Below are 27,239 nucleotides of genomic sequence, written 5' to 3'. Positions count from 1 at the left end.
CATCCTCCCTAACCTCTGGTCTAGTATGTTCGTTGCTATTTCAGACACATCTTTTGTGAGACCTGCTTTTCGGTTTTGTGCCATATAACGAGAGTTGAGATTTGTACGTTAACGTTGGTAGGTGGAAAAAAATAACAATTTCAATAATATTGCTCGATATCGGACGGTAATGGCTCGCTGCAGGCACGGGACGAGATGCGTGACTACTTGTAAAGATGCTTTCGTAACCTAACCAGCTGGCCTGGACTCTGTTATTAAGCACTCCATGGCTGCCTGAGAAGGTAATTTTAATATTTAACTCTTTTAAAATCTGTAATTTGCCCATTTATTTTAAATAAACGTTTACAATGCTTCCCCATAACATCAGGCCATCACTACACATCTTAAATGATGTTCAATTTGGTGGTTTATTTTCAAATAATAAGTCACTCGTAATATTAATGTGTACTATCGACAGCATTTACCTATCATGTTTGTATTTGAATGACATATTTCTCTGATTTAATGTGTTTTAGCGCGTGCTAGTCGTCAGTTTGTCAACAATGGATGTGTCCCAGGTGACCCTGACTGTCAGAGGAGAAACGTGCCCAGGTTTGTTGAACCTTACGCAACACCGTAAAAGTACTGTATACACACTCGTTGGAAGAATTTTAATGAAGTATAATTAAGCCTGTAACTGTACTCATTTCAAGTTTCTTCATATAAATTCAAAGCAGTTTGACAGCAGTTGCACTAAACAAAAACAGTAATAGAACTGTTCTCTATTCCTACTGTGTTGTTTGAAGTGTTAATTAATGAAAGGATAAAAGCATGGGTAGAATAGAGTTGCACTAAACAAAAACTGTAATAGAACTGTTCTCTATTCCTACTGTCTTTGTTGTTTGAAGGCAAGGCAAGGCAAGGCAAATTTATTTATATAGCACAATTCAACACAAGGCAATTCAAAGTGCTTTACATCACATGAAGATAATAAAAATCACATTTAAATCAATACAACGTAAAAACCAAGACAATCAAAATCGGAAATAATATTATACATAAAAATCACATTTAATAACAAATAGAATAAATATAAATAAATAAAAAATAAAACAAAAGCTACTACTACTAATAATAGTTGAAATCAGCAATGGAGATAAGCACAAGAGGAATAGAAAGCAAGGAGATTGAAATATATAGACAGTTATGGATATGCAGTGCTAAACAAAAGCGTTTTTAGCCCTGATTTAAAAGAGCTAACAGTTTGAGCATACTTCAGACGTTCAGGTAACTTGTTCCAGAGGTGAGGTGCATAACAACTAAATGCTGCCTCACCCTGCTTGGTTCTTGTTCTTGGAACATGCAGAAGACCGGTTCCAGACGACCTTAGGGGTCTAGATGTCTCATAGGAATCTAACAAATCAAGCATGTATTTTGGTCCAAGGCCATTAAGTGTTTTGTAGACGAGCAGTAGTATTTTATAGCCTATCCTTTGACTTACTGGAAGCCAGTGTAGCGATTTCAAAACCGGTGTAATGTGGTCCAGCTTCCTTGTATTTGTGAGGACTATGGCTGCAGCATTCTGTACTAGCTGCAGCTTCCTGACTTATTTTTTATCAAGACCCGTAAATATACCGTTGCAATAGTTCAATCTGCTGAAAATGAATGCATGCATCAATTTTTCCATGTCTTGTTGAGTCAGAAGCCCCTTAATTCTGGTTATATTTTTTAGGTGGTAATAAGCGGATTTAGTGACGGACTTTAGATAGCTATCAAATTTTAGGTCTGAGTCAATAATTACGCCAAGGTTTCTGACTTCTGAAGTGTTAATGAAAGGATAAAAGCATGGTTAGAATAGAATAGAACACCTTTATTGTCATTACACAAAGCGTTATGAGATTCAAAGCTGCCCCATAGAGACACATGCACACACACTTACGCATAGAATGGGTCCTACTCAGTGTTGGGAATAAATGTAACGTCGTTATTTTTTTAGTAACGGGGTAATTTAACTAATTATTTTTTCCGCCGTTACAACGCCGTTACCGTTAATGACGGTCAAAAGCGGTGCGTTACTTACTTTGATTAAACTGAAGAAACTACCAGCCGTAGCGGGTCTACTCTGCTCGGTTTATTTGTCATCCAAGACTTGGGGCGCGTTCAGGTTCATGGCAATGAAAATAGTAATCACACATAGCCTACCTTTGTAAGAACGATGGAGTTGCCGTTTGATATGGTCATAATGTGCAGGTCCTGCACCCATCCGCAGCAAAACTGTTCGTAGCTTTGTAGCGATTTTTAATTTCGGAATCGCTGATGAGTTTAGTAACATACACCAAACAATAAATACAGCAGAATGTCCATTTCGCGTAATTGTGGAAGACCGTCGACATCTTTACTCCATTTTTCTTCGGCTTGCTCGTAAGGGTCAACATTGTTCACATCAAGTTTGATCACATATCTGTTCTTCGCCTAAGTAACGAGTTTGTCTCTTTATCGAACTGGCAAGTTAAAGTTTAATGTCCCGCGAGCCAGACCTACTTCCAATATGGCTGCGTTGTTGTTAAATGTCACGTGATCGCCCATTCTGTGACGTTACGCTCGAGCCTAATAGCGCACGTACTTCAGAGCCGGTTGGTTATATGTGAATTGTCTCGCCCTATGTTTGTAATAAAGTTGTTTTTTTCCAAACAAACTGCAGAGCCGGTGTTTTCACACACAAACCGGAACAGCGCGTTCGGCAAACACACACACGCAAAACAGATGCAGAGGGATATGATGGCAGAGCATTCAGAGGAAAATTTGTCCTTTACGAGGTGGAGATATAAACACTATTTCAAGTTGGTCGAAATTAAAGGAAAGAACGTGCATGTAAAGTGTAATTTATGTCCCGGGGCAAAGCTTTTGTCGACATCTGTGGTAAGCAATTCAAATGTTTATTTTTGTTGCACTTCAAGTGTAGGATAAATCTGTTGCTGGTGAGGTGCAATAAATATTACAAGGTTCTATAACACAACTACCTGTCTGTTATTCTCTATTCAACTGACTCGAATACTGCTCAGAAAATTTCAAATTCTTTGACAGACAACAACTTCTTTTCAAATTAACGGAAATAGTTACATTCCCTGGTAACTAGTTACTTTTACTATAGAGTAATTCAGTTACTAACTCAGTTACTTTTTGGAAGACGTAGAGAGTAACTATAATTACTTTTTTAAAGTAACGTGCCCAACACTCGTCCCACTAGGGCTGCAGCTAGTAGTCGATTAATCTAGCAACTAGTTAGTCCGAATAATCGAGTAATCGGATTAGCAACATGCAATCCATTGCAGAATAAATTTTAGGAGATGTAAAACAAAGATTGCACTTTCGAAAAAGCATTAAATGCGAATACAAAATAAAATTCCAGAGTGTTTCTTAAAACGATGCACAATTGCACTTTCATTTAGAATTAAAATTACTCAAGTTTAGCCTCAAACGGTATAAAAAAATTAAATAAATGAGATCTCAGTCCAACCAAAACAACAATTGGCTAACTTGCATAGCAAACGTTAGCAAGCTTAAATGCTATAAAATGCTAACTTTTTTTTTTTTTTTTTTTTTTACAATACTAGTAACAAATCGTTCAAAGACATATTCTGACAAATTATGGCAAAATATACCTATAAACTAAATTATGAACCCATGAAAAAAACATATTAGGTCAAACAGAAACCCACCTTATGTTGGTCTTAACAGGAAGCACACAAATCAATAAAAACAAAATGCAAACACTTTCAAACCAACATCACTCTAATTAAACGAATACTCAAAGCGGCAAAATTCGATTCGAAGATTTTTTTCTAATCAAATTACTCGAGTTAATTGAGTAATCACTAATTAATCGATTGCAGCACCAGTTCCTACCAGTGTTGTTTTTTGCAGCTTTTTTAATTTTTTGTCTTAGGGTTAGGTTTAGTCTTTTGGATGAAAATACTTATTCGTCTTCGTCATATTTTAGTCATTTCAAAATGTGTTCGTTTTCGTCTAGTTTTAGTTGACAAAATCTCATGCAAATTTCGTGTAGCTTTAGTCAAGCTACTCAAAATGTTTTCGTCTGTAAAATTCAAAAGTTTAAGTCCAAAAATAAATAAAGGTTTCCAACGATTTCGAATGAGCATACGAGACAGACGAGCACATACTGTAGCGTCTACATGGACAACGCCAACTTAGTGTTGGTGTCACCAGGTGAAGCAGTACATAATTTTCAATTAAACCCGCCTGGAAGCCATGAATTTAAAAAAATGTCCAAGCGCTTAACTCTGCGAAGTCTGTAATTTTTTTTTTTGCTAGCCAGAAGTTGCAAGCAATCAGTATATTCCAGGAATTGCTCATTTACCAAAAAAAGCAGCTGAAGTGGGCTATTAGCTAATTGCCATTTCGCCAACTGGCTCTCCTCTAGATTTACTGACCAGAAAAGCCAAGTGGCTAATGCTAAAGCGAATGCTACGCTAATGTTATGAGTTACATTTGTAGTCTGATGATCTCAGCACAGACCTTTTAAGGCTAAAGCAGCATTGAATATTCCCTCTTGCCAAGATAAGAAAACAAATCGTACCGTGTTTGCAAACAAGCTAGATGGAGCACAGCCTCGCTTAAGACATATCCTAAACTCTGGTGAGGAGAGTGAGGTAGAGGCGGAGCACATCTCACATGAGTGACACGACCCAAACACTGCTACGATGCAAGCTGACATACTCAACTTACAATATGAAAATGTCACGCATTGTGAACATTGTCTCGTTATGTTCTTGTCTCCCAAGCCACGTTTTTAGCTCATCATCGTCATGAAAAAATTGTTCATCAACGAAATATTTTCGTAATCGTCATTGTCGACGAAAACAACACTGGTTCCTACTCCCTGATTGTTCCTCAGGAGAGGTGATTGCTGTGGTTGGGAGCTGTGTATCCCTGGGCTGTTGGAGCTACCAAAAAGCCATTATCTTGGACGCACAGAACGATGAAGGGTTTGTGAAAGCTTGGTTTTACGATTACACAACATTTGAAAGGGAGTTTCCTTTTCATGACTGCAATTTTCTCCCTCGTTTCATCAGGAATACATGGACCACGATGGTCTCTATTCCCAGGGGAGTCGAGGTCAAGTACCGGTACTTCAAGGGCTTCTTTCTGGAAGCAAAAGTGAGTTGATGTTATTTTTTTAAAATATTAAACTGATTCCTCAGGTGTGACAAGGACAAAGGAGATGCTGAAGTTTGAAATTTGACTCACATTTATTCAAAAATGTGTTCAAAGGTTGTGCTATTAAGTTTAAAATGTGAGACTTCTACCTCAGGCACGTGAGCGAAACTTGCACTGCTTTTATGCGTAGACAATTGAACGTTTCATGATGCATTTATTTTAAATTAATTCTACCAATTGCGCCTTTCGCTCTCTATTTTCTAAAAACTGAGTCCTGTATTACATGTCATCTTATCGAGAGGAGTATTTTATTTTAGTTTCGTTATACGGCAGATGGTTGCCTTAACGAGTCATCCTTTGGGAAAAATGTCTCTTATACAGTGAATAAGCAGCTTCACTCTCTTCCTTGCCTGGAGCAAAGATTTTGTGCCAGCTATGACTATTCATACTTGTTTTCTATATTGTGACACATCCAAACCATATCTGGCTGATGCCCTGTATGTCATCTGGCGGGTCCAAGAACACTCGTTTTTCTTGTTTAGACTATGACTATCTCTGAATCATTCTCCCAAAACGTACTTTCGTATATTGACCTTGACCTTCATGTCAATGAAAACAATTACAGTATCTAATCTCGTTATTGCTGCAGACTCGAGTAAAGGTGGCTAGAAATATGCTGGATGTGCGTATTCCACTGCCATAAATAACATGATAAGCAAATGCTGTTTTTTTTTTTTTTTTTTTTTTTTTTTTGGTGTGGCATGTCAACAACAACAAATTATATAATCTACTCTTCCTTTTTTAAAGAAACAGCATCCATTTAAATCATTGGGTGGGTTAAAGTGAGCCCGGTATTAATGGCATACAGTGTACCTCTACATACGAAGTTAATTCGTTCGAGGATCTTGTTTGTAAGTTGAAATGGTCGTATGTCGAGCAGGATTTTCCCATTAGAATGCATTATAATCCATGAATTCGTTTCACAGCCCGAAAACCTACTCTAAATCCTTAGTAGATCCTGCTGGTTCTATTATAAATGGCAATTACACATAGCAAAACAAATAAATTAAAAATCAGAATAATGATAATATAATAATTTCTGTTATAATGTAACGAATCGGGTACTAATTTGGCGGACATGTTTTGCGTGCTGTACCTGAACGCACCGGGTGGCTGATGTGGCAAAGTGAGAAAGGTGCGGTACAGATTTTACTTTCTCTATTAATGTTTTGTTGTTGGTAGCGTTTCAGCGATACCATTTTTTGGCCCCCGATACCGATACCTGTCTGTGCAGTATCGGCCATATGAATAATGAATAAACTTTAAACCCTGAGTTTTGGCTCTCAAAGGCCAAACAGTGCAACTTTCATAATAATTGACCACAGCATCATTTCTCTCTATTAGCCTCTCTCTTTGTGCACCAGCAGCAGCAGCACACACATAGCCACTTAGCTTAGCATACTTCTACAGCACCTTTGAATTGGCTTGCCACCCGTCCTTTGAAATAAAGGAATTGTTCCGAATTGGGAATTAAAAATTGCGGTCCGTAATGAACCAATACGAAATATATATAAATAGATACATTTCTATGCATGTTAGGAGTTTTGGGGATGTCCCCTTTTTCTGTCACCTGTACGGTTTTGGGCGCGAGGGGGGCGTCGCTTATTTCTATTTCTGAAAGGTGGCAACCCTACTTTTGAAACAGGTCTCAAATTACTGCGGCATTTCTTTCAGTAAAAGACAATAAAAGAAAAGTAAACGGTGGGAGCTGACCTTTCTTTTGGTAGCAGTTGCTGCTGTTGTAGCCTCAAACTCTTTGTGTTCGTTCACGTTTCGTCGTAAAATGTTTTACCAGGTTTGAGGTATTGAAACTGGCTGGTATAACTCCCAACTCTCGAAACTTTCAGGCTGCAACTCTTGCATGCAGTTGTTGCACTTGACGGGAATTATAAGATGAAATATGTCCAGACGGTCGACATTTTCGTCTCGTAGTTTGTTTTTCCTACATATGAAAAAGCTGCCCCGGCATTGGTTAAGAGTGGCCAATAGCGATAGCTACTTGGCATGCAAAGTGATTCTAGAGAGTTTAGTGAGCGTCAGGAGAAAAAAAGGCTGCGGTCAAGTGTTATAATACTGGACCGGTAAATGGTATCAGCGCTCTCTGTGTTGGTACTTGCCTATACCGATGCCACCATTTCGGGCCGGATCGTCCCCCACCTATACTGGTATCGGTTAGAGACGTGCGAAATTTCCGATTCTTAGATTATTCGCGATTCGGCAGTGGAAGATTCGAGAACAGTTCACAAACATTCAAATTGCAACTATTTAATTATACCAGGTAAAGCGGAACTAAAACACAGTCAGTGCGGATTTATAATCGAATCGTAGCCTCTGAATCATAATCGAATCATTAGGTGCCCAAAGATTCCCACCTCTAGTATCGGTATCAGTGCATCTTTAGTTGTTGGCGTCAACTGTATGCGTCTTGTGTTGCTCAAGTTCTGAAATAAATTATAAAAAACCTGACGAAGCTGGCAATTTCTTTGGCGATGTTACCACTATAATAATTGTCAGCTTAACTTCTAAAGACTGGCAAACGGAGCTCGGAGGAGGACCATTGAGATCGTAGACATTCTACGGCCGTATTGACGAGCCAGTTCACGGATGTGCAAAGCACGCTCATATTTTTCTATCATTTCCATCTTCATTTCAATGATAAGCCTAATCTTTTTCCTTTTTTCACCACCTCCACTAACCTTCTCGGAACCCTTGTGATTACTCTCACAAGAAAATCTGCCGTGCCTCCGTCTTGCGGCAAACAAAACAGCGGCACTGTCATAAATCGTCAGATTTCGAGCATGTTATTGGATGTAAAAACAATTTTTTTTGTGGAAGCGATCGTATGTCGAGGTACCGCTGTATTATGATACCGTATTTGCTAACAAATCCCCCTTTTCAGATATGAACCCCCCTGATGGTCAGGTCCAGAGATGACTGGAGAAGCCGACTGAAATATTTTATCGTTTGTATGCATTAAAATTGTGAAAACAAAACCCGAACATTGTACTTGCAGAGTGTGGGCGATCCTTGTCAAGTGATAGTCAATGTGTGGGAGAGCCATCTTCATCCCCGCACCGTGAGCCCCACAGGTATTACAACAGGTGCACGATGGACTTGGCTTGTACAATGCGTGGAAAAATAAAACTCCTTGCTGAGCTTAAAAACAATTAAATCTATCGCTAGTTTCTTATGGCTTCCCCATTTAACATTCAGCACGTGGCTTATGAAATTAATGGGCTGGGAGACTTTCTGGAACAAGCTTTGTCGCACACTGCAGTAGCGACAGTCGGGCTGTTGGCTCAAGCTGACCAAGCTGGTTCTAGATATGCTTGCGGCATAATTTCTTTTGCCACTCCACTCCTTAATTAATGTTACCTGATGATCCTTGGCAATGTTTCTTTTTTATAATATCTTGTGTTGTTTGACTGTGGATATGGCAGAACATCATGTTCAGGGCATGTCCTTTAATAATTGCAGTACAGTGTTTACAAACTGATCGAGCATTGTAAAGGTATTGTTAATATTAAGTAAATATAAAATGGAGTTGCTCTGGGTGGATGTATTTTACTTGTTTGTTTTGGAACATTTTTTCCCTCTGCTTCTTCTAATGCTGGTTTCCTTTATTGCAGGATCTCACCTAAATGTGATCGATGGCCATTTTGGAATACACAGTAAGTGTAATAGACTCAAAAAACACCAACAACCATCTTTATTTTCCAAAAAATACAGAGTTTTAGATGATGCAACTACTTGATTAAGAAAACACTTATTTTAATACTTTGTTATGCAAAAACAAATGTTTCAATGAGTCCATTTACATTTAGGAGGAAAGGCATGACAAAATATGTCCTTAGTTGTGAATTGGGGTGTGACAATATATCAAAATACAGTCAAAACATAATCGCAATACTTTGTAGACCAAAGGAATTTAAAAAGGTTTCGCTGTTTAAAAGAGAAAAAGGAACCAACAGGTTGCTACCAAAATCTTTCATGAGCAGAGGTGGTTAGAGGAACTAAAAATTTTACTCAAGTAAGAGGGGCGTTACTTCTGAATATATTACTCAAGTAAAAGTATCCATCCAAAAACTGTACTCGAGTAAAAGGTTTTTGGTAAAAAGAATAGTCAAGTAATGAGTAACATTGTAACTGCTTACATTTTTGATATTTATTTATTTCAACAATGGTATTTTTTTCCTCAACACAAAGTTATCTATATGAACTGTTGTTATAATGATATTGTACAATAACCCATTACATAACCACATTAAGCCAAAGAGAAACAATAAAAAAGAAAAATAATTATTGAATTTAGAAAAAAAATGACACAAATGACGCATTATTCGTCCAAAGAGCACGAGTGCCCTCTAGTGGGAAAAAATAGTCCCTAGTTTGAATAGTGAATACCATAATTTTCGGACTATAAGCTGCAGAATTCAAAATAAGGGGGAAAAAGTAGCGGCTTATAGTCCAGTGTGGCTTATTTGTTGATTTTTTGGGGGTTAATAGGTAACAATTTATTTGACAGTGGCGTAATAAGACTGCCATAAGACCGCCATAATTAAGACATGACACGATCATGGGCATTAATGAATGTTTCTGACGGTTGTCATTTAGTGTGAAATTTGGTCACTAAGTCCATTTATGTCTACCTTGAATATTTTACATCCATTCTAAAGTGAAACAATTTGACGCCACTGTCAAATAAAGTGTTACCAATTACCATAAGTAGCAATTAATGAAACGACTACAGTAACTGTACAGTAACAGTAACTGAAGAAACAGTTAGCATGGAACATGAATTTTGATTGTAATTTACATGTGCAGTGCTGCAATGCATCCTACGAGGCATCTTAGTCTGGTCTGACTGTCTCCCACAAAGGGAGCAGTGATGGCCAAATGAAGTTTCTTGAAGCTATGAAGCTTAGCAGCCAATTGGTTCAAAGCTGCCTGGGGTTCATTTGGCCTTATGACAGTCTTATGATGCTGCTGTCAAAGTGTTAACGGTTAATATCTTTTGGTGTGAATATCCCTTGATACAGTGAGGACAGCTGCGGCTACAGCTCAATGAACAAATGCCGTTTTCGTGTCAAATTTGGTGGTTGGCGGCTTATAGTCAGGTTGGCCTTATAGTCCAAAAATTACGTTAGTTCATTTTATAGTTACGATTATGAAATTAAAAGGATCATATCTCAGTTTTCCATGGTCAATTGGCGCCAAATCTGGGAGAGAGTTTTGAATCGGCGCTTTCGAGTCACGTTGAGGGCAACGCTCAAAGGTCAAATACTTCATTTTTTACGGTGCTTTAAAGACACCACGTGATTTAACAGGCTGGTGTGATCATAGAATGGCAAGCTTGCGTCTGATTGATATAATGGTGTCATGTGATTATTGTTGCAATGTCTCATGGGTGAAATTAGTAGAGTTACTCTTGGCATCGCTGGCAAAAAAGTAAAATAAATCTAATATATAGAATAAAGAGGAAGAATTAAACGACTCATGTAGCCCAAAGTAGTGGAGTAAGAGTAGCGTTTTTTCTTTACAAATCTTCCAAAGTTAAAAGTTGAAAGCATGGCTTAATAAAACTACACTTAGAAGTACATTTTTCTCACAAAGTTAGTCAAGTAAATGTAACCAAGTACAGTACAAGTAACTCGTTACTACCCACCTCTGTTCATGAGTGTAATTTCTACTTAAGCTCCCGGTCTGCCATTGACAGGGCTAGACATCCAATTGATTTGGACTAAACTGGACATCTCGCGCATTCAATGAAAACGGCATTCGCACGCAGTCTTTTGTGGGCATTTACAGGTTACTTCTTGTTGATTTTGAGTCAGCTTCCTAATCATTTGGGGACATTCTTGAGTAACGTCCTTTTCAGAAACCCTAACTCAACATGAAGTGACATGAAATCCCTTAAAATGAACTCACTGCCTGACATTGGCTGCCACTGACAGCCATAGACGTCCAATCCGTTTGAAGTGGGAGGGATGTTTAAATGGATTGAACAATTGCAAGTGATAAACTCATCCCAATGACAGCTAAAGCTTGTTTTTCTGTTCATGAGTTGTTTTGTTAAATATTGTAGAATGGTTTCCTGATCAATGTATCGCCAAATCGTGAGATCTTCGTGATCTGTATGGCAAATTGAATCGTATCGTGAGGTACCCAGAGGTTCCCACCCCTGTAGCTATATAACAATACAAAGCGTGTTTATAACATATGTGAGACTCTCATTAAAACACAGAACTGAAATTAAACATGAAATATGTTGCTCTTCCTCATTTAAAAAAAATCCCTAGCTGATAAGCCTCCCTGTCAGCAACCACAGCAGAAAATGTGTCCTCCCACGCTTTAGATGGGGCAAAGTGCATCGACAGTGGTTGGCTGACATGCCAGACAGAGATTCGCCTGCGTCTGCACTATTCCAAGACGTCTCCGGTATCCATCACCAAGAAGAAATTCAAGAAGTCCCGCTTCAGGTAGCCTAAAGCCTTATACCGCACATACCCAACCTCTTCTGGACCCAGATTGAAACAAACGCCGACTCATAGGCATTGATCATGAGTTGAACTATTAATTAATAACCATTAATTACCAACTTTTTAACTTAGGCCTTGTTCAGGCTGGAGGCCAGAATCCGATTTGTAGCCCATCCTGATTGAAACTGGATGGCTTTTGTAGTCTGGACAGTCAAAAAGCATAGAAATTTTTGTGACAGATTGAAACAACGTACACAAAGTAGTTTCATATCAGATATGGACAAGTCTGAACGGCTGAGATGAGTTTTTATTGGCCTTGACGCCTTCGTTGGAGTTTTTACTGTCCGTGAAGTCACTTTATGCTGGGTGACGCCTTTGCTGCCACAGCAACAGGTCAGGCGTGTCAATATTGTGACCCAGTCTGAACAGGCCCTAATCTGATTTGGATAGTTATTAAACAGGCCCTAATCTGATTTGGATAGTTATTAAAAATTAGAGTTGATAAAGAATTGATAAAAGCTGATAAAAGCATTATGAAATTATATCAGGGAATAGCGACATCGGTTTCTCATTTTTGGTTTTAGGCCAATATGCATGTTGCCTTTAGAGTGAATGTAGAAGCATTCTGCCTGTGTACAAAGGCCAGTCAATGCATATCACAGCAGTTATGCTTATTGACCGTTCGATATATCCAAACTAAGACGCTTTGAATTTGTTATGTGAGCAGAGTGATTTCACCAATAAATATAGTGGTGAAATATAGGCACTTTTTTGATCACCTCAGTTGAAGTTGTGCTCTTATCTTTCACAGAATGTTAATGTGGAAAACCTCGCAGTTGTTACATTTTTAATGATCGAAGAATCCAGTGGGGCATCACAATACAATTACCCATAATATGCATATATCTGTATCGGTTTGATATCAGTCATAGACTTCATAATGCGTTATCACCACAAAGAGCTTTTTACGTTGAAAATTCTTGTGAATAAATGCTTAAATCCCTGAATTCTTTATAGATATGAATGTAAAAAGTCTTGATTCTTTGTTAAAAGAACAAAGAACCGGGCAGTTAGCATTTATTTTACATAAATATGTCGAATGTGCTGCTCATCTTTAAGCCTCTGTAGTGCCGCCTTGTCATCACAAAGAGCTTTTTACGTTGAAAATTATTTCGAATAAATGCTTAAGTCCCTGAATTCTTTATAGATATGGACGTAAAACAATCTCGATTCTTTGTTAAAAAAAAGCAAAGAACCGGGCAGTTAGCATTGGGGATGGCGTGGCTCAGTGGTAGAGTCGTTGTTTCCCTGCCCAGATTAACTCGCCTAAGTATCCTTGAGCAACATACTGAACCCCACATTGCTCCTGGTGCTGCGTCACCAGTAGGTAGATGGCAATGTAGTGTAAAGCACCTTGAGTGCATTGAAAAGTGGAAAAGCGCTTTTGCGTTTTATGGAAAACCATTTACCATCTATATTACGTAAATATGTCAAATGTGCTGCTAGTCTTTAAGCCACTGTAGGACCGCCTTATCACCACAAAGAGCTTTTTACGTTGAAAATTCTTGTGAATAAATGCTTAAGTCCCTGAATTCTTTATAGATATGGACATAAAACAGTCTTTAATCTTTAGTCTTTAAGCCACTGTGGTGCCACCTTATCATCACAAAGAGCCTTTTACGTGCGTAAATCCTTGAATTCTTTATAGATATGAACGTAAAACAGTTTCGCCGGGCAGTTAGCATTTATTTTACGTAAATATGTCGAATGTGATGCTAGTCTTCAAGCCACTGAAGCGCCGCCTCATCATCACAAAGAGCTTTTTACATTTGAAAATTATGTGAAATAAATAAATGCTTAAATCCCTGAATTCTTTATAGATATGAACATAAAACAGACTCGATTCTTGGTTAAAAACAAAAAAAAATGGGCAGTTAGCATATATTTTACGGAAATAATGCGAATTATGACGCCAATACCATAGCGGCTAATTTCTCCCATTGATTTTTTTCAGTGTTTTGAAATGCATGCATGGTACAAAAAAATATAGTAATAGATAGATAAATTATAGTAATCACCTTGAATCCTCGGACAAATCACTCCTGAGACAATCCTTCCCGTTTGTATGCGGTACAGCTTTCATACTTTTTAAACCTAAATCCACTGTTGGATCGCTGCATGTGTCGAATAACTGCGACCGATTGCGAATAACTGAAGTGGACTGTGGGATGGCCTCCTACTTGAATGCGTGGCACAGTGTCTGTGGAATGTGTCCCGTCAGTATCATTATGAAGTCTATGTATCAGTATCAGATTTTTGGAGTTATATCGGTTAAATATTCATTATCGGACAACTCTACCAAAAATTGTGTGAACAGTCCGCCCTAAAAATGAGATTTGAGGATAAGTCTGATTGGAATCATATACGCTTTTAGTCGGAACACAGCCTAAGTTACATGTAGCTCATAAGTGTGCCATCTGCCCAGGATCAAGCTGACGCTGGAGGGGGTTGAGGAGGAAGAGGATGAGGAGGAAGCGGAAAACCCACAGAGTGTGTCGTCCCCACACAAAGTGCCCACCACCCTGGAGATCAGCATGATCAGCCCCAAATGCTACAAGTCTCGCCACTCGCAGCCCGAGTGCGGTTACGCCCTGGAGCCCTCACAGTGGACCGAGTACAGCATCCACAGCATGGACCCTGACAACCTGGAGCTCACTTTTGAGTTTTTTGAGGCAAGAAGACCTGATAGAGATGATGACTTTGAAAGTCGTCTTCTAACAGTGCGACTTGCAGGAGGATCTAAGCGAGCATGTGGTCCAAGGTGATGTTCACCCGGGACACGTGGGCACTGCCTGTCTCCTGTCTTCCACCTTCTTCGAGAGCGGCAGAGACCACGGTCTAGTCACGCTGCCCATCATGGGGCGCAACTCCAGGCAGACCATAGGCAAAGTGCGAGGTAAGGAATCCGTAGAGATTTAGGGCATGGCCATAAAAAGGAAGAAGCTCAATTTTCTGTTGTGTTGCAGTGGACTACCTGGTGATCAGACCCATCCTTGGACTACAGTGCGAAATGAGCGCCACCTTCGCCAAGTACTGGAAGAAAGGAAGAGCCCTGAACGTGGGTCACCGTGGAGCCGGCAGCACGCAAGCAGCCAAGTATGAGCTGTGTGAAGGCGGCTTTGATTCCTTGGCTTCCCAGGTTGTGTACCAGCTTTTCAACATGCAATATTTGTGTTTCCCAGGCATCACAGAGTGCGAGAGAACACCATCGCCTCATTCAAGAGTGCCGCTAAACACGTATGTCCATCAAATTTGAATAAAAGCAGCGCAACGTGTTGTATAGTACTCCATTTTAAAACACAGGCTATGTTATGTTTGAACGCTCAGGGGGCCGCTTATGTGGAGTTCGACGTCCACCTCTCCAAGGACGCCGTGCCTATCGTGTACCACGACCTCACGTGCTGCATTTCCACTAAAAAGAAGGTATCAACCTTGAATTGAGGTTACAATGCGCACGTGTGCTGCCGTAATAGATTCTCAGCAGTACGTTATCTTTTACTTGGATGTTTGTTTTGCATTTTTCCAGAAAAATGACCACACTCTGGAGCTCATCGAGGTGCCTGTCAAAGATCTGACGTTTGATCAGCTACAGCTTCTCAAGGTGAAAAAAATAAAACACTCTACTTGTCTTACAAAACATTGGGTATTAAAATGTCAGCATTTCATTTAAAGGTTAAAATTAGTTTTATTTGATATTTTAGTGTTTTTCATAACATTTGACGCTTTTTTTCATGGAGAGCAAAAGTTAAAATGGACTGTCATTGCACATTTTGGCACTTTCAAGATTTTTGTGTGTTTGCATTGTTTGCTCAGCTGGCTCACGTCACTGCCATGAAGGGAAGTGATCTCAAAGGTCTGTTTTTTTTTTTTGTTTGTTTTTAATCCAAACGCTGATTCAGTTGTGACATTGAATTACCAGCTGACCACTCGTTTTTTTTTTTTTTTTTTCCCAGATGTATTGGAGGATGATGACGAGATCGACGAGCATCAGCCCTTTCCGTCGCTATCGCAGGTATGACACTAAAATAAGTAGGGATGTCCCGATCTGATCACATGATCGAAAATAGGGCCGATCATGCCATTATAAATAAAATGTATTATTATTATTATTATTATTATTTTTCACAGGATCGGAATCAAGTGATAAGGGTCAGGTTTTTAATTTAAAAAAATATATGGCAGAAAACACAGACAAGACTGAAAAAGCAGTTTCTGCTCTTGTACTCCTCTTTAAAAGAAACTGCTGTATTTTAAGGCAAAACAATTGTTGCGTTTGATAAAATATGTCTATATGCTGCCATAGCAGATTCATGGCGCATTAAGCCCCTGAGCTATTTTTAATTTGTCCGTTTTACCCTGGAAACCTCCGTTTACATACATCGTGCAACCGCTTTTGTTTCAAACCAGTCATAAAACAAAGGTAATTAATTATATTTATTATTCAAAATGTCATTTTTAGCTTAGAATCATTAATTGATGTCAAATATTTAGTTAAAAAAACGTTTAAAAATTATTCACTAGCATATTTTAAACTTTTAAACAAATTACGTCACAATGAAAAAAAAATGGTGTCTGTAAAAAAGTCACGGATATCTACCTTTTAACTATCGCTTTATTGTATTTTATTTGTAACTGTCTGATTTTCTCGGATATTTTACATGATAAATAATCGATCCAAACAAAGAAAAATTGAGAAAAAAAAAGTTTAAAAGGGTAAATATATGAAAAAGAAAATCTCGACCACTCCTTGATGTCTGCGATTTCTGCATTGCGACCCTTGTTGTATTAACATTTTTCACCCTTAAAATTCCCCCCCCAAAAAAGGCAAGTACACTATAATATCTTGTTAAAATCGTGGCGTCTTTAATTCTGCTCTCATGCTCTCAACTCCAGCTGCGGGTTTGCTGTGTAAAAAAGAAAAATTATAAAATGCCCTCCTGTTCAAAATTCTTCTTCCCCCAGAAAATTGAGATTTTAAGCTTTCCAGTGATGTATCACACATGCCTATAGGACAATTTTGAAATTTTGCCAAATTGGGGGTCTCAATGCGGAACTTCAAGTGTTTTCCGCCATATATTTGGTTTTCTGCTTCATGCTCGTACAGCACAACATTCTTCCTCCTTCTAAGCAGTGCTACCAAACTTTCCAGAGTAGCTGATGTTTGTTACTTAACGTTTATGACGATTAACAGGTTTGTAGCTTTGATCTTGAGGGCTCTGTAGCTCTACGATCAAAGGCACAAATGTGTTAATCGTCGTTTAGTCAATCTTCCTTGTCTAAACTCTAGAGCAGGGGTCAGGAACCTTTTTGGTTGAGAGAGCCATGAACACCACATATTTTTAAATGTTATTATGTGAGAGCCATACAATATGTTTAAAACTATAAATACTAGTAATGTCTGCATTTTATGTAATTTCAACACTTTTAAAGTACAATAAGTCTCTGAATTCTTTTTAATAACATTCTTATGCTGTTGCTAATCAATGATGAGTATTTCTTACCATGAATGCTTCTGGTGCTGCATGATATTGCTGATGGCTTTGTTGTCTGGTTGATACGGTATGGGATTAAGCTTTATTCAGGCGTTGAGAAACTCGATTAAACAACGATTAGTGATGCACGATAATGCATTTTTCAACCGATAACTGATAATTTCCTCCTCGTTCCAACTGATAACCGATAATGTCAAGCAGATAATTCTATTAAAAGATTTACAGTGCCCTCCATAATAAGTGGCACCTCTGAAAAAATATGTGTTTTTTAGCTTCTAATATTTTTTTTTTATTCAAATAATATGGGACCTTAATGGAAAAAAGAGAAAAATCCAACCTTCAATACAAGTGCATGTGGTCAGATGAGACCACAAAGCACACGGTCCCAGGCTTCAACTGGGACCGTGTGCTTTGGTCAGATGAGACCAAGATTGAGCTTTTTGGCAACAAACACTCTAAGTGGGTCTGGCGTGCCAGGAAAGATGAGCATGCTGAAAAGCAGCTCATACCCACTGTGAAGTATGGGGGTGGGTCAGTGATGCTGTGGGGCTGTTTCGCTTCCAAAGGCCCTGGGAACCTTGTTAGGGTGCATGGCATCATGAATGCTTTGAAATACCAGGACATTTTAAATCAAAATCGGTTGCCCTTTGCCCGAAAGCTGAAGATGGGTCGTCACTTTGTCTTTCAGCAAGACAGTGACCCTAAACATATGGCCAAATCTACACAGAAATGGTTCACCAGACACAAAATCAAGCTCCTCCCATGGCCGTCTCAGTCCCCAGACCTTGTTTTGTTGGCAAAAGGGGGTTGTACAAAGTATTAACACCAGGGGTGCTAATAATTGTGACTCACATTATTTGATGTCAAATAATTTTTTCTTTATGTGGGATTTTTTCCCCACTGAATGAATGCACTTGTATTGAAGGTTGGATTTTTCTCTTTTTTTTCCCATTAAGGTCCCATATTATTTGAATTAAAAAAAAAAAAAAATTATTAGAAGCTAAAAAACACATCTTTTTCAGGGGTGCCAATAATTATGGAGGGCACTGTATGTAAAATTTAAATTATACACAAGTGAAAATATTACTGACCAAAAATATAATTTATTGCTTTTTTTTTTTTTCAACATCAAATGTGACCAAGTAGTAAATTCCAACATCTAAATATTGACAGATTGTCTGACATTGTGTAATGATAAACTTTTGGGAACAATTACGTAATTTTCGGACTATAAGCCGCTACTTTTTTCCTTCATTTTGATACCTGTGGCTTATAGTCCAGTGCTGTTGTTGATTTTTTTAGGTAACACTTTATTTGACAGCGGTGTCATAAGACTGTCATTAGATCATCAAAATTATGACATGACACTATCATGGACATTACTGAATGCTTAAGTCATTAAGTGTCATTTGGCAATTTATGTCACTAACTCAATTTTTGTCCATCTTGGATCTTTTGCATCCATTCAAAAGGGAGATCATTTGCCGGATAACAGTTAATGACATCTGTTATAAGCATTCATGAATGCTCAGGACAGAGACATGTCATAATTATGATTGTGTTTTGACAGTCTTATGGCACCACTGTCAAATAAATTGTTAGAAAATACCATAACTAGCAATTGATGAAACAATTTGAACAGTAACTGAATAAATATTTAGCACAGAACATGATTTTTGATTGTTATTTACATCCGTAGCGCTGCAATGCATGCTTTTATCTCCTTGATTTATGAAGATTTTTCCTCCTGCCCCGTTTTCGTAGCTCTTCCAGGCTCTGCCTGAACATGTAGGATTCAACATCGAACTGAAGTGGATCTGTCAGATGAAGGTGACCTATAAAACTATAAAAGTTCTCAACAACTATATACACTAAAAAGTGTATATGATTAACGTTTGTCATTACAGGACGGTTCATGGGAAGGCAACATGTCATCCTACTTCAACATGAACAGGTTCCTAGACATTATTTTGTCTTGTGTTCTGCGGGAAGGAGGCAAGCGACGTATCGTCTTCTCTTGCTTTGACCCAGATATCTGCTCTATGTAAGCTCGCGTACAACCTGTTGGTACCGATAGGCTAAGCATGTTCTACCTAAAACTAACCAATGTTTACGTCTACGATTATCCCTCAGGGTGCGCCGCAAGCAGAACAAGTATCCCATCCTTTTCCTGACGCAGGGAATCTCTGAAAAGTACCCGGAGCTGATGGACATCCGCTGCCAGACCACCGAGTTCGCCATGAGCTTCGCTCAGAGCGAGGACATCCTGGTATGAGCCCCCCCTTCTGCATTACAAGTGACGTTATTAACAAGAAATGTCTGATCCAGGGCATCAGCGCTCATACTGAGGAGCTGCTAACAAACTTCAGCCTCATCAGCGAGGCGCACAGCAAAGGCCTGGTGGTGTTCAGTTGGGGCGACGACAACAACGATCACGAGAACCGGAGGAAGCTGAGGGAGCAGGGCATCGATGGGCTCATCTATGACAGGTAAAACATTCATGTTTTTAGTGCTTTCATGATTTATTTTCACTTTTTACCGTCTGTTAGCATTAATGCAAAGTTAATCAAATTGCTGCCTCCTACAGGACCTCAAAAGAACAGCATCGCTAATTGATAATTCATGACAATAAAGAGTTTAATGGCCTTTAGTGGCGGTCCAGTGCCATTTCAGTTAATTGTGTATTCATTCTGGAGAAGGTCAAAGAGTTCTCGGATAGCGAAAAAGCTGCATGCTCAGCAGGTTTTTTTTTTTTTCACTTCTGCCTTCCACGTGTTTGTTTTCGCAACCACATTTTCCTTCACGTCTTCATGCTCGTGCTGGTCAAGGCAGACGAGAAAATAAGCACCAGAAGGAGAACCATGCTTTTCTCCACATTCCATCAGGCATCTTATGTGTTAACTCTTTTCCTTTTTTTCCCTCCCCCAGAATTACAGACGTCTCGCTGCCAAATTCTGAGTCGAGTCCCTCAGATTGCTGTAATGTCTTTCTGGCATTTTAATGCTTGAATGCTTATATTTGACAATGGAAAGCAGGAGCTTGTTGTTGATAATACAAGACAGTTGTCCTCCCAATAGGACGTTGGGACCAGTGTTGTTTTTGGCAGCACTTTTAATTTTCGTCTCAGTCTTAGTCTTTTGGACTATAATACTTATTAGTCTTAGGCATCTTATAACCATCACAAAATCTGTTTGTCTTCGTTTAGTTTTTGTTGACGAAAACTCTAGACGAATTTCGTCTAGGGCTGCAGCTATCCATCATTTTAGTAGTCGATTAATTGATGAACTAGTTTGTTCGAATAATCGAGTAATCGGATAGGGAACATAAAAAATTAAAATACTTGAGCTGAGCCATAAACGGTATAAAAACATTAATGGGGATCTAAGTACAACAAAAGAACAATTGGCTAACTACATAGCAAAAGTCTGCTAGCTAAAATGCTATGAAATGCTATTTTTTTTTTTTTATAATTATTACAATGCTCTAAACAAATGGTTCAAACACTTATTCCCACAAAAAAAGGCTAAATATACCTTTTAATAAGTAAAACATTTAAAAAAAAAACTTAGCTCAAACAAAAACTTAGCTTATGTTGGTCTTAACAGGGAGCATCTGGATTCAGCCACGTGAAATTAGTTATGTCCTATTCACTGTTGCCATTAGGGGGCAGTGTATCCACCCAATTCAACAAAACCAAATGCAAACACTTTCAAAACAAACCGTTACAACACCACTTCAATTAAACGAATACTCGAAGCAGCAAAATATTATTTGAATCTTTTTTCTAATCGAATGACTCGAGTTAATCGATTCATCTTTGCAGCACTAATTTCGTCTAGATTTAGGCAATGTTTGTCCAAAACGAATCAAAACAGGTTTCCAACTATTTCAAAAGACCATTGACAGACAGGCACATATTGTAGCATCGATCTACAAGGACAGCGCCAACTTGGTGATAATACGCATACACATAATATTATTTTCAATTAATTATGCCCACCTGAACGCCACCAACTGTATGTAGAACAAGTTTTCCGAGAGTCTAAGAAAACGCTCCCTGTTAGCATTAACCTAATGCTAACGCTAAGAGTTACATTTAGTGTGATAAACACCCAGCACAGACTTTTAAATAATAAAGCAACATTGCATATTCTCTCTGGCCAAGAAAACAAATCTTACCGTGTGTGCAAGCCTGCATGGAGATGGAAGACGACACACTGGTGAGTCGAGAAGGGGGGGGGGGCCACAGCATGTCACGAGTGACACAATCAGACACTGCTAAGATTCTGGCTAACTACGCATAAAATGTCACTCATTGTGAACATGTGACGGAAACTTTTGCCATTCTCGCCTTGTCAAATGAAAACTGGTAATCGTCTTATTATGTCTTAGTCTCCCAGAACACGTTTTTAGCTCGTTATCGTCTCGCCATCGTCATGAAAAAAGTGTTCATTGACGAAATATGGCGTGTCAACATCGTTGACAAAAACAACACTGGTTGGGACTAAACTAAACTAAAATGGCCGGTCAACTGCCCTGCCTTATCATTGCTTTTGGCCATGTATGGACCCTGGCATGGCCTCCCTGCTGCTGGGTTGCTTTAACATGAATGAATGGCTTGCATGGGGCATTTGGCACTTGGCGTGTTGGATGTATTTTTCACTAGAAAAGTCAACCAAGCTAAAAATTGGACAACTAAACAGTTTTAGTAAGCCTTGTCAAAAATTCTACTTCTCAAAAGCTCATTTGAAACACATGGTAATCCTCCTAAATGTTTATGTATATTTAATATCAAGGTTTTTACTGGTGTAAACATTCAAGAACAAACACTCCGCTTTGATCTCAGCCGCATGCGATCCGCCACAGGGTTAAAAATTATAGTCCTTAACGGGATTACAGTCTCGCTTGACTTTGAAAGCTTAAAAGCTCACCAGCCTTATGCTGCTGGAGTTAGGATGTTTAACTGTCTCGCACTATACTAAAAAATGCTCCCTCAAGCCTTAGACAAATAAATACGCATCAGTGTGGTCTAACAGCCTTGCGGCAAGTGCATACCTAACTAGACATTACAATACAGTTCTTTCTTTATCAATAGTATTTAAAGGCCCACAATGATACTTTTCACCCTATTTAATCTAAATATATCGCATTGTTGATAAAGGGAAACCTTTAGTACGCCGAAAACTGTGCTGGAGTTTTTCAATCCAAGTCAGAGGTGTGGCTAATGATGCTGTTGGCTAGCAAAACACAGGCCAGTTTCCTCTGCATCTTATAGCCGATTCTGGTCATTGTTTTCACTTTAAATACGACTCCACCTCCTGATATCAGACGTGAGGAGACAGCGATGACATAAAATAATGTAACGCTTGGATATTCCGGCCGCCGGTGTCTCCGCTTTAGCCAGGTCTCATTGGCAAGGCGAGCTGGAAACTCCAACCTAATCACAGGATTGGTTTTCGGCATGTCAATCATTCAATCACAGGATTGTTAGCTGGGATGTAGAGCATTCTATCATGTGTGATATTCAGCACACAAAGCATTTTAAAAGGGCTTTGTAATTCACAGGTAGACAATAGAGTTGTCCGTTAATGACTTTTTAACCGATATTGTCCAACTCCAAAAATCCGATATCAAATGATACAGATATATGTGATCGTGGACTAGGCATGTGCCGGTATGAGATTTTGACGGTATGATTAACTTAAGCTAAAATACTACGGTTTCACGGTATCGCAATTATAGCTCTAAATGTGTTATTTTGAGATATATGGGTTAAAAAAAATCTTCTAAAAAAATACTGTTTCCCATTGAACAGGATTTTTTTTTTTTTCACAACATATTTGCAAACTGGCAGATGTTTAAAATGGCAGAATACTTTACAAAATTAGGCTAATGGTAGAGAGGAAATTAGTTAGCCGTCTTGTCATGGTAACTAGCCACGTTGTCTGCCTCGATAACAAGGTTATATTATATATAGTATTTCTTTTACCATCGCTAGACACACTAAACCAGCTTGAGTGATCTCTCGTAGCTGATGGGAAACGTGAATGACAGCGTTTACTTACCTTAAATTTTGTTTAAAGTGACGGATGATCACGTAAATGTGAAATTATATTGGCGGTGTTGCCTGCACGTCGGCTGTCCTTCCTCCTCTGCTAAGCTGTGGCTGTCTGTTTCTTTTCGGTAGCCAAAGTACTCCCATACTAGCGAGTTTGTCTATTTTTGAGGTGGGAAAAAACTCAGGTGTAGTGTCACTGACAGACAGAGGACAGAGCAACAACTGAAAGGGGAGGGGTGAGCATGCCGTTGCAAACCGCGAATGTCTCGTCACTGTTTTGGGACGTCAAAAAAAGCAAATACTGTAACTATGGTATGATAAAAAAATTTTTTTGTGGTTTTGAAACCGTGGCGTTTTCATACCACGTTACACCTTGAAACCGGTAACCGGCACATGCCTATGACGTGGACTTATTATGTCTAATGCGGGAGTCTGCAACCTGTGTTTTGAGAACCGCATGGCGCTGCCCTAGTGGCTCCCTGGAGCATTCTCAAAAATGTTTGAAAATGGAAAAAGATGGTTGAGGGAAATATATTTTTTGTTCTGATATGGTTTCTGTAAGAGGACAAAAATGACAAACATTCTTAACGTCTTCCAATGCTGTAAAAAGTTGTAGAATAAATATTAAACATTTCTGTCAACGAAGATTTGCGTCATAGCCTGCGACACGTTTCTATCAGCAGGGCAGGATGCCAGGCAGGTCGCTATTGTAAACAAACCAGCAGCTGAGTACCCAGTTGGGAGTGAGAGAAAAAGCGCGATTCCATTACTTCTGATTTGAAGAACTTAGAGGAGAGCAAAAATAGATTTAAGAAGTGGATTGCATCGCCAAACTCCACTACTGCTGCATGTTTTGTTGCAGCCCGGGAGATAATAAAGCATGGAAAACCGTTCACAGATGGTGAGTACATGAAGGAGACATTCATCAACATATCAGAATCAGAACACCTATTTGGAGACTTCAAAAGCAAAACCGAAATAATAAAGAAAATCAAAGACTTGCCCAGACAAAGGGGATGTTATGCACATTCCATTTTATTGTTTTTCGAAACCTCAAAATAAAGAAAAAATCGGATTTCTTTATTGCATTTCTATAATTTCATAAAAGCAATGAAACAATTCATTCATATTGTTATCAACTTAAACTTGAGGTGGCATCATACAACAGAGTAATCACGTACGTTGGATGCACTGCAGGGAAAATAAACAGGAACTTAACCGACTTAGTCATTTTGATAGTAGCCTAATATAGCTAATACAGATACTTTCAGCATGTGTTGCCTTCATTATTAGGCTTCTATAAGGCTTTTAATTTTTTGCGACTCCAGACATATGTTTTTTTTGTCCAATATGGCGCTTTCAACATTTGGGGTTGCCGACCCCTGGTCTAATGTATTGTGATGCTTCATAATGATAAATGTAACAACTTTAAGGTTGGGCCAAATAACATTCAGCATGTGTTGCCTTCATTATTAGGCTTCTATAAGGCTTTTAATTTTTTGCGACTCCAGACATATGTTTTTTTTTGTCCAATATGGCGCTTTCAACATTTGGGGTTGCCGACCCCTGGTCTAATGTATTGTGATGCTTCATAATGATAAATGTAACAACTTTAAGGTTGGGCCAAATAAATATTCTGTGAAAAATAAGAGAACAACTTCAACTGAAGTTATGGTAAAGTGCCTATATTACACCACTATATTTATTGTTGAAATCAAAATAGTGCAAACATCAGTTTTTCTTAACCTGAGTTAGTCTAAGGGGTTCGGTGAAGGTTAAGACACACAGGGCCCTATTTTTGGACGCTGACTACATCCAGGCAAAGTGGCGTTTTAGACCAGGTTTTGGACTAGTTAGTCCCCAATTTACGAGCTTTTTTTTTTTTCAATTCACACAAAAACTGCACGGTTAAGGTTAATGCAACCAAGCAGGTTAAATGTTTAACAATACAAGGTATATTCCTCCTTCTGTTGATGCTGCACACATAAGGATTACATACAATTTGGCCTCTTCAAAAACAAGCTTTCTAAATTAGAAGAAATTTGAATGGAAATTCACTTGGGTTTTAGTTTGTTAGCTTAGATATATCGATTTTGAATTTGGAAACAAAACATTTTTTTTAATTTAAAAAAAGGTTTTTCTCAGTCCAAAGGGTTCGGTAAATGCACGTGTGAAGCTCACAGGGTTCGGTACCTTTAGCAAGGTTAAGAACCACTGCTTTAGATAATAAAAAGCATTTGATTTGGCTGTATCATAGTGGGCCTTTAACATCCAAATTTCATGCATCGGAGATGTACCAGATGGAATATTGCATCAACTCTGTTTGTGCTTGGCACAGAGTCCTGGAATGTGATAACTACAATAATTGAAGTCTGGTGTGACGTGTAAAACGGCGACCATTGTTTTGGAAAAGTTCAGTGTTGTTTGACTTCAACACACTGGTGGCCTTCCACATTCTTCTGTTAGAGATTTCTGATGCTACCTGTCCTGCCTTTTTGTTAGGGGGAATGAGGTTTCAGTGCTTTGGTGAAGGGCTGGGTTTGGTAAAAAAGTACTTCCTTCCAATGACGGAAGGCAAAAATGGGTGCCTGAACATGTTTTTATTTTGGTCTCATGTCCCATTTTTGTTCAAGCTTCAAAGTCGAACAAATGAGAATGTGTTGCTCACCCTGCAAATGACGTGATTGCACTTTAACATGACATCAACCACTTGTTTTGTTGTTTCTTAAGGATCTGTGAGGACCAACTGGAACAGCCAAACATCTTCCAGGTGGAGGAACAACACTCCTTGCGGGAGGTCATCACCGAGGAGACCCTCAAGAGTCCCGCCTGCTCCTGCTACTCGATACCGTGCTCTTCAGCGCCGTGCGTCGCCGGCAAGGAGCGGGCCTGCAGCGGGAGCGCCGAGTCTGATTCGGGCCTCAGCTCTTCATAGGCTCCTCCTATGCTCACATAAGGGATTGGTGTGTCATAAGTTCAAATTTTTCAAGCACCTCCGTTCACGCTCACTTGTCTGCTTTCGGATATCAAGCAGGGATATTGAAATGTGACCTAGTGCATTAAACGTTATGCAATATAGTGGTCTGTCGTTTATCGCAGAAGTTAGGTTGCAGATGTCCCCGTGATAACTGAAAATCTACGATTTAGAAGTTTTAGCCTTAAAATACACCTCCCACAAGCTTTAAACATGCAAACTTACTAATAACCTTTGAAACACGTTTTGAATGTTATTTGAACACAAACACGCACAATTGCTAGCATGAAATGTTTTTAAAAAATCTGTGAGACTGGTTTGAAGGTCATTTCAATACAAAAACATGGTTAACAGAAAAATCAGTGATATAGACAGCAATAGGAGAACAATAGTGGATCACGGTGTATTAATATAGGTAGAAGAACAGGATGTGCCATTATTGTACGCATGTAGTCATTACCTTAAAGCAGTAGAAGTGAGAAAATTTTTAAAATAAGAGCTCCAAAATGATTTTTTTTTATACCTGGCTTTCATGAACTTCTTTCTTTTTTGTTTGTTTTATTAAAAACATTTTTTTTTTAATTTTGCAGATTGTACCTGTAACCTTTTATGAACATCAAAACCTAATAATTTTCTGGCACTTGAAAATGCAACGTCACCTTTAAACTTGATACGAGTTGTTGCGTGTTCTCATATCAGGGTCATGTCAGCTATTATTATTTTTAATATATATATCTAAATAGGCAGCCAGTTAGGTGGGGGACTATTTTCGCCTTCTGTTACATTATTTTCTAGTTCCTTACAGTAATGTACAGTAATTGATAGCACCAATACTTTATCGCATGGTGGTGCGCATCATGCAGTGTCATGTAAACAAGTTTGCATTACTCAATGAGTTGTCACAATATTATGTGAAAAAGCATGGCGATCTTTTCATTTAGAATAAAGAATCAGCTGAA

General features: G+C 38.7%; 1 protein-coding gene across 3 annotated transcripts; it reads left to right on the top strand.

The window, feature by feature from the left end:
* gpcpd1 (glycerophosphocholine phosphodiesterase 1) lies at nucleotides 1-27,239 on the top strand. 3 transcript variants are annotated; one of them, XM_057823222.1, is made up of 21 exons: nucleotides 18-117; nucleotides 184-281; nucleotides 516-591; nucleotides 4,895-4,985; nucleotides 5,073-5,157; nucleotides 8,231-8,318; nucleotides 8,847-8,888; nucleotides 11,573-11,696; nucleotides 14,182-14,428; nucleotides 14,490-14,652; nucleotides 14,723-14,852; nucleotides 14,939-14,993; nucleotides 15,084-15,179; nucleotides 15,283-15,357; nucleotides 15,570-15,609; nucleotides 15,710-15,768; nucleotides 19,013-19,078; nucleotides 19,156-19,292; nucleotides 19,382-19,517; nucleotides 19,577-19,737; nucleotides 26,037-27,239. In XM_057823222.1, the coding sequence occupies exons 3-21, from the start codon at nucleotides 543-545 to the stop codon at nucleotides 26,239-26,241; spliced, it is 2,049 nt and encodes a 682-aa protein (XP_057679205.1). In that variant the 5' UTR covers nucleotides 18-117; nucleotides 184-281; nucleotides 516-542; the 3' UTR covers nucleotides 26,242-27,239. The 3 variants fall into 3 exon arrangements, with proteins under 3 accessions (XP_057679204.1, XP_057679207.1, XP_057679205.1); XM_057823221.1 differs by having other exon boundaries at nucleotides 1-281; XM_057823224.1 differs by having other exon boundaries at nucleotides 2-281; nucleotides 8,231-8,306.

The sequence above is a fragment of the Corythoichthys intestinalis genome, chromosome 19, assembly GCF_030265065.1.
Source record: "Corythoichthys intestinalis isolate RoL2023-P3 chromosome 19, ASM3026506v1, whole genome shotgun sequence".
NCBI classification, from domain to species: Eukaryota; Metazoa; Chordata; class Actinopteri; order Syngnathiformes; family Syngnathidae; genus Corythoichthys; species Corythoichthys intestinalis.
Note: the sequence above shows the minus strand (reverse complement) of the source record. Positions and strands in the feature narration are given on the sequence as shown.

Bases quoted from the DNA above. Each gene is read 5' to 3' on its own strand.
- gpcpd1 (XM_057823221.1), top strand. From the start codon at position 543: ATGGATGTGTCCCAGGTGACCCTGACTGTCAGAGGAGAAACGTGCCCA. The intron at 15,358-15,569 runs GTGAAAAAAATA...TTGTTTGCTCAG, and splicing joins ATCAGCTACAGCTTCTCAAG to CTGGCTCACGTCACTGCCAT. The intron at 19,738-26,036 runs GTAAAACATTCA...TTGTTTCTTAAG, and splicing joins GATGGGCTCATCTATGACAG to GATCTGTGAGGACCAACTGG.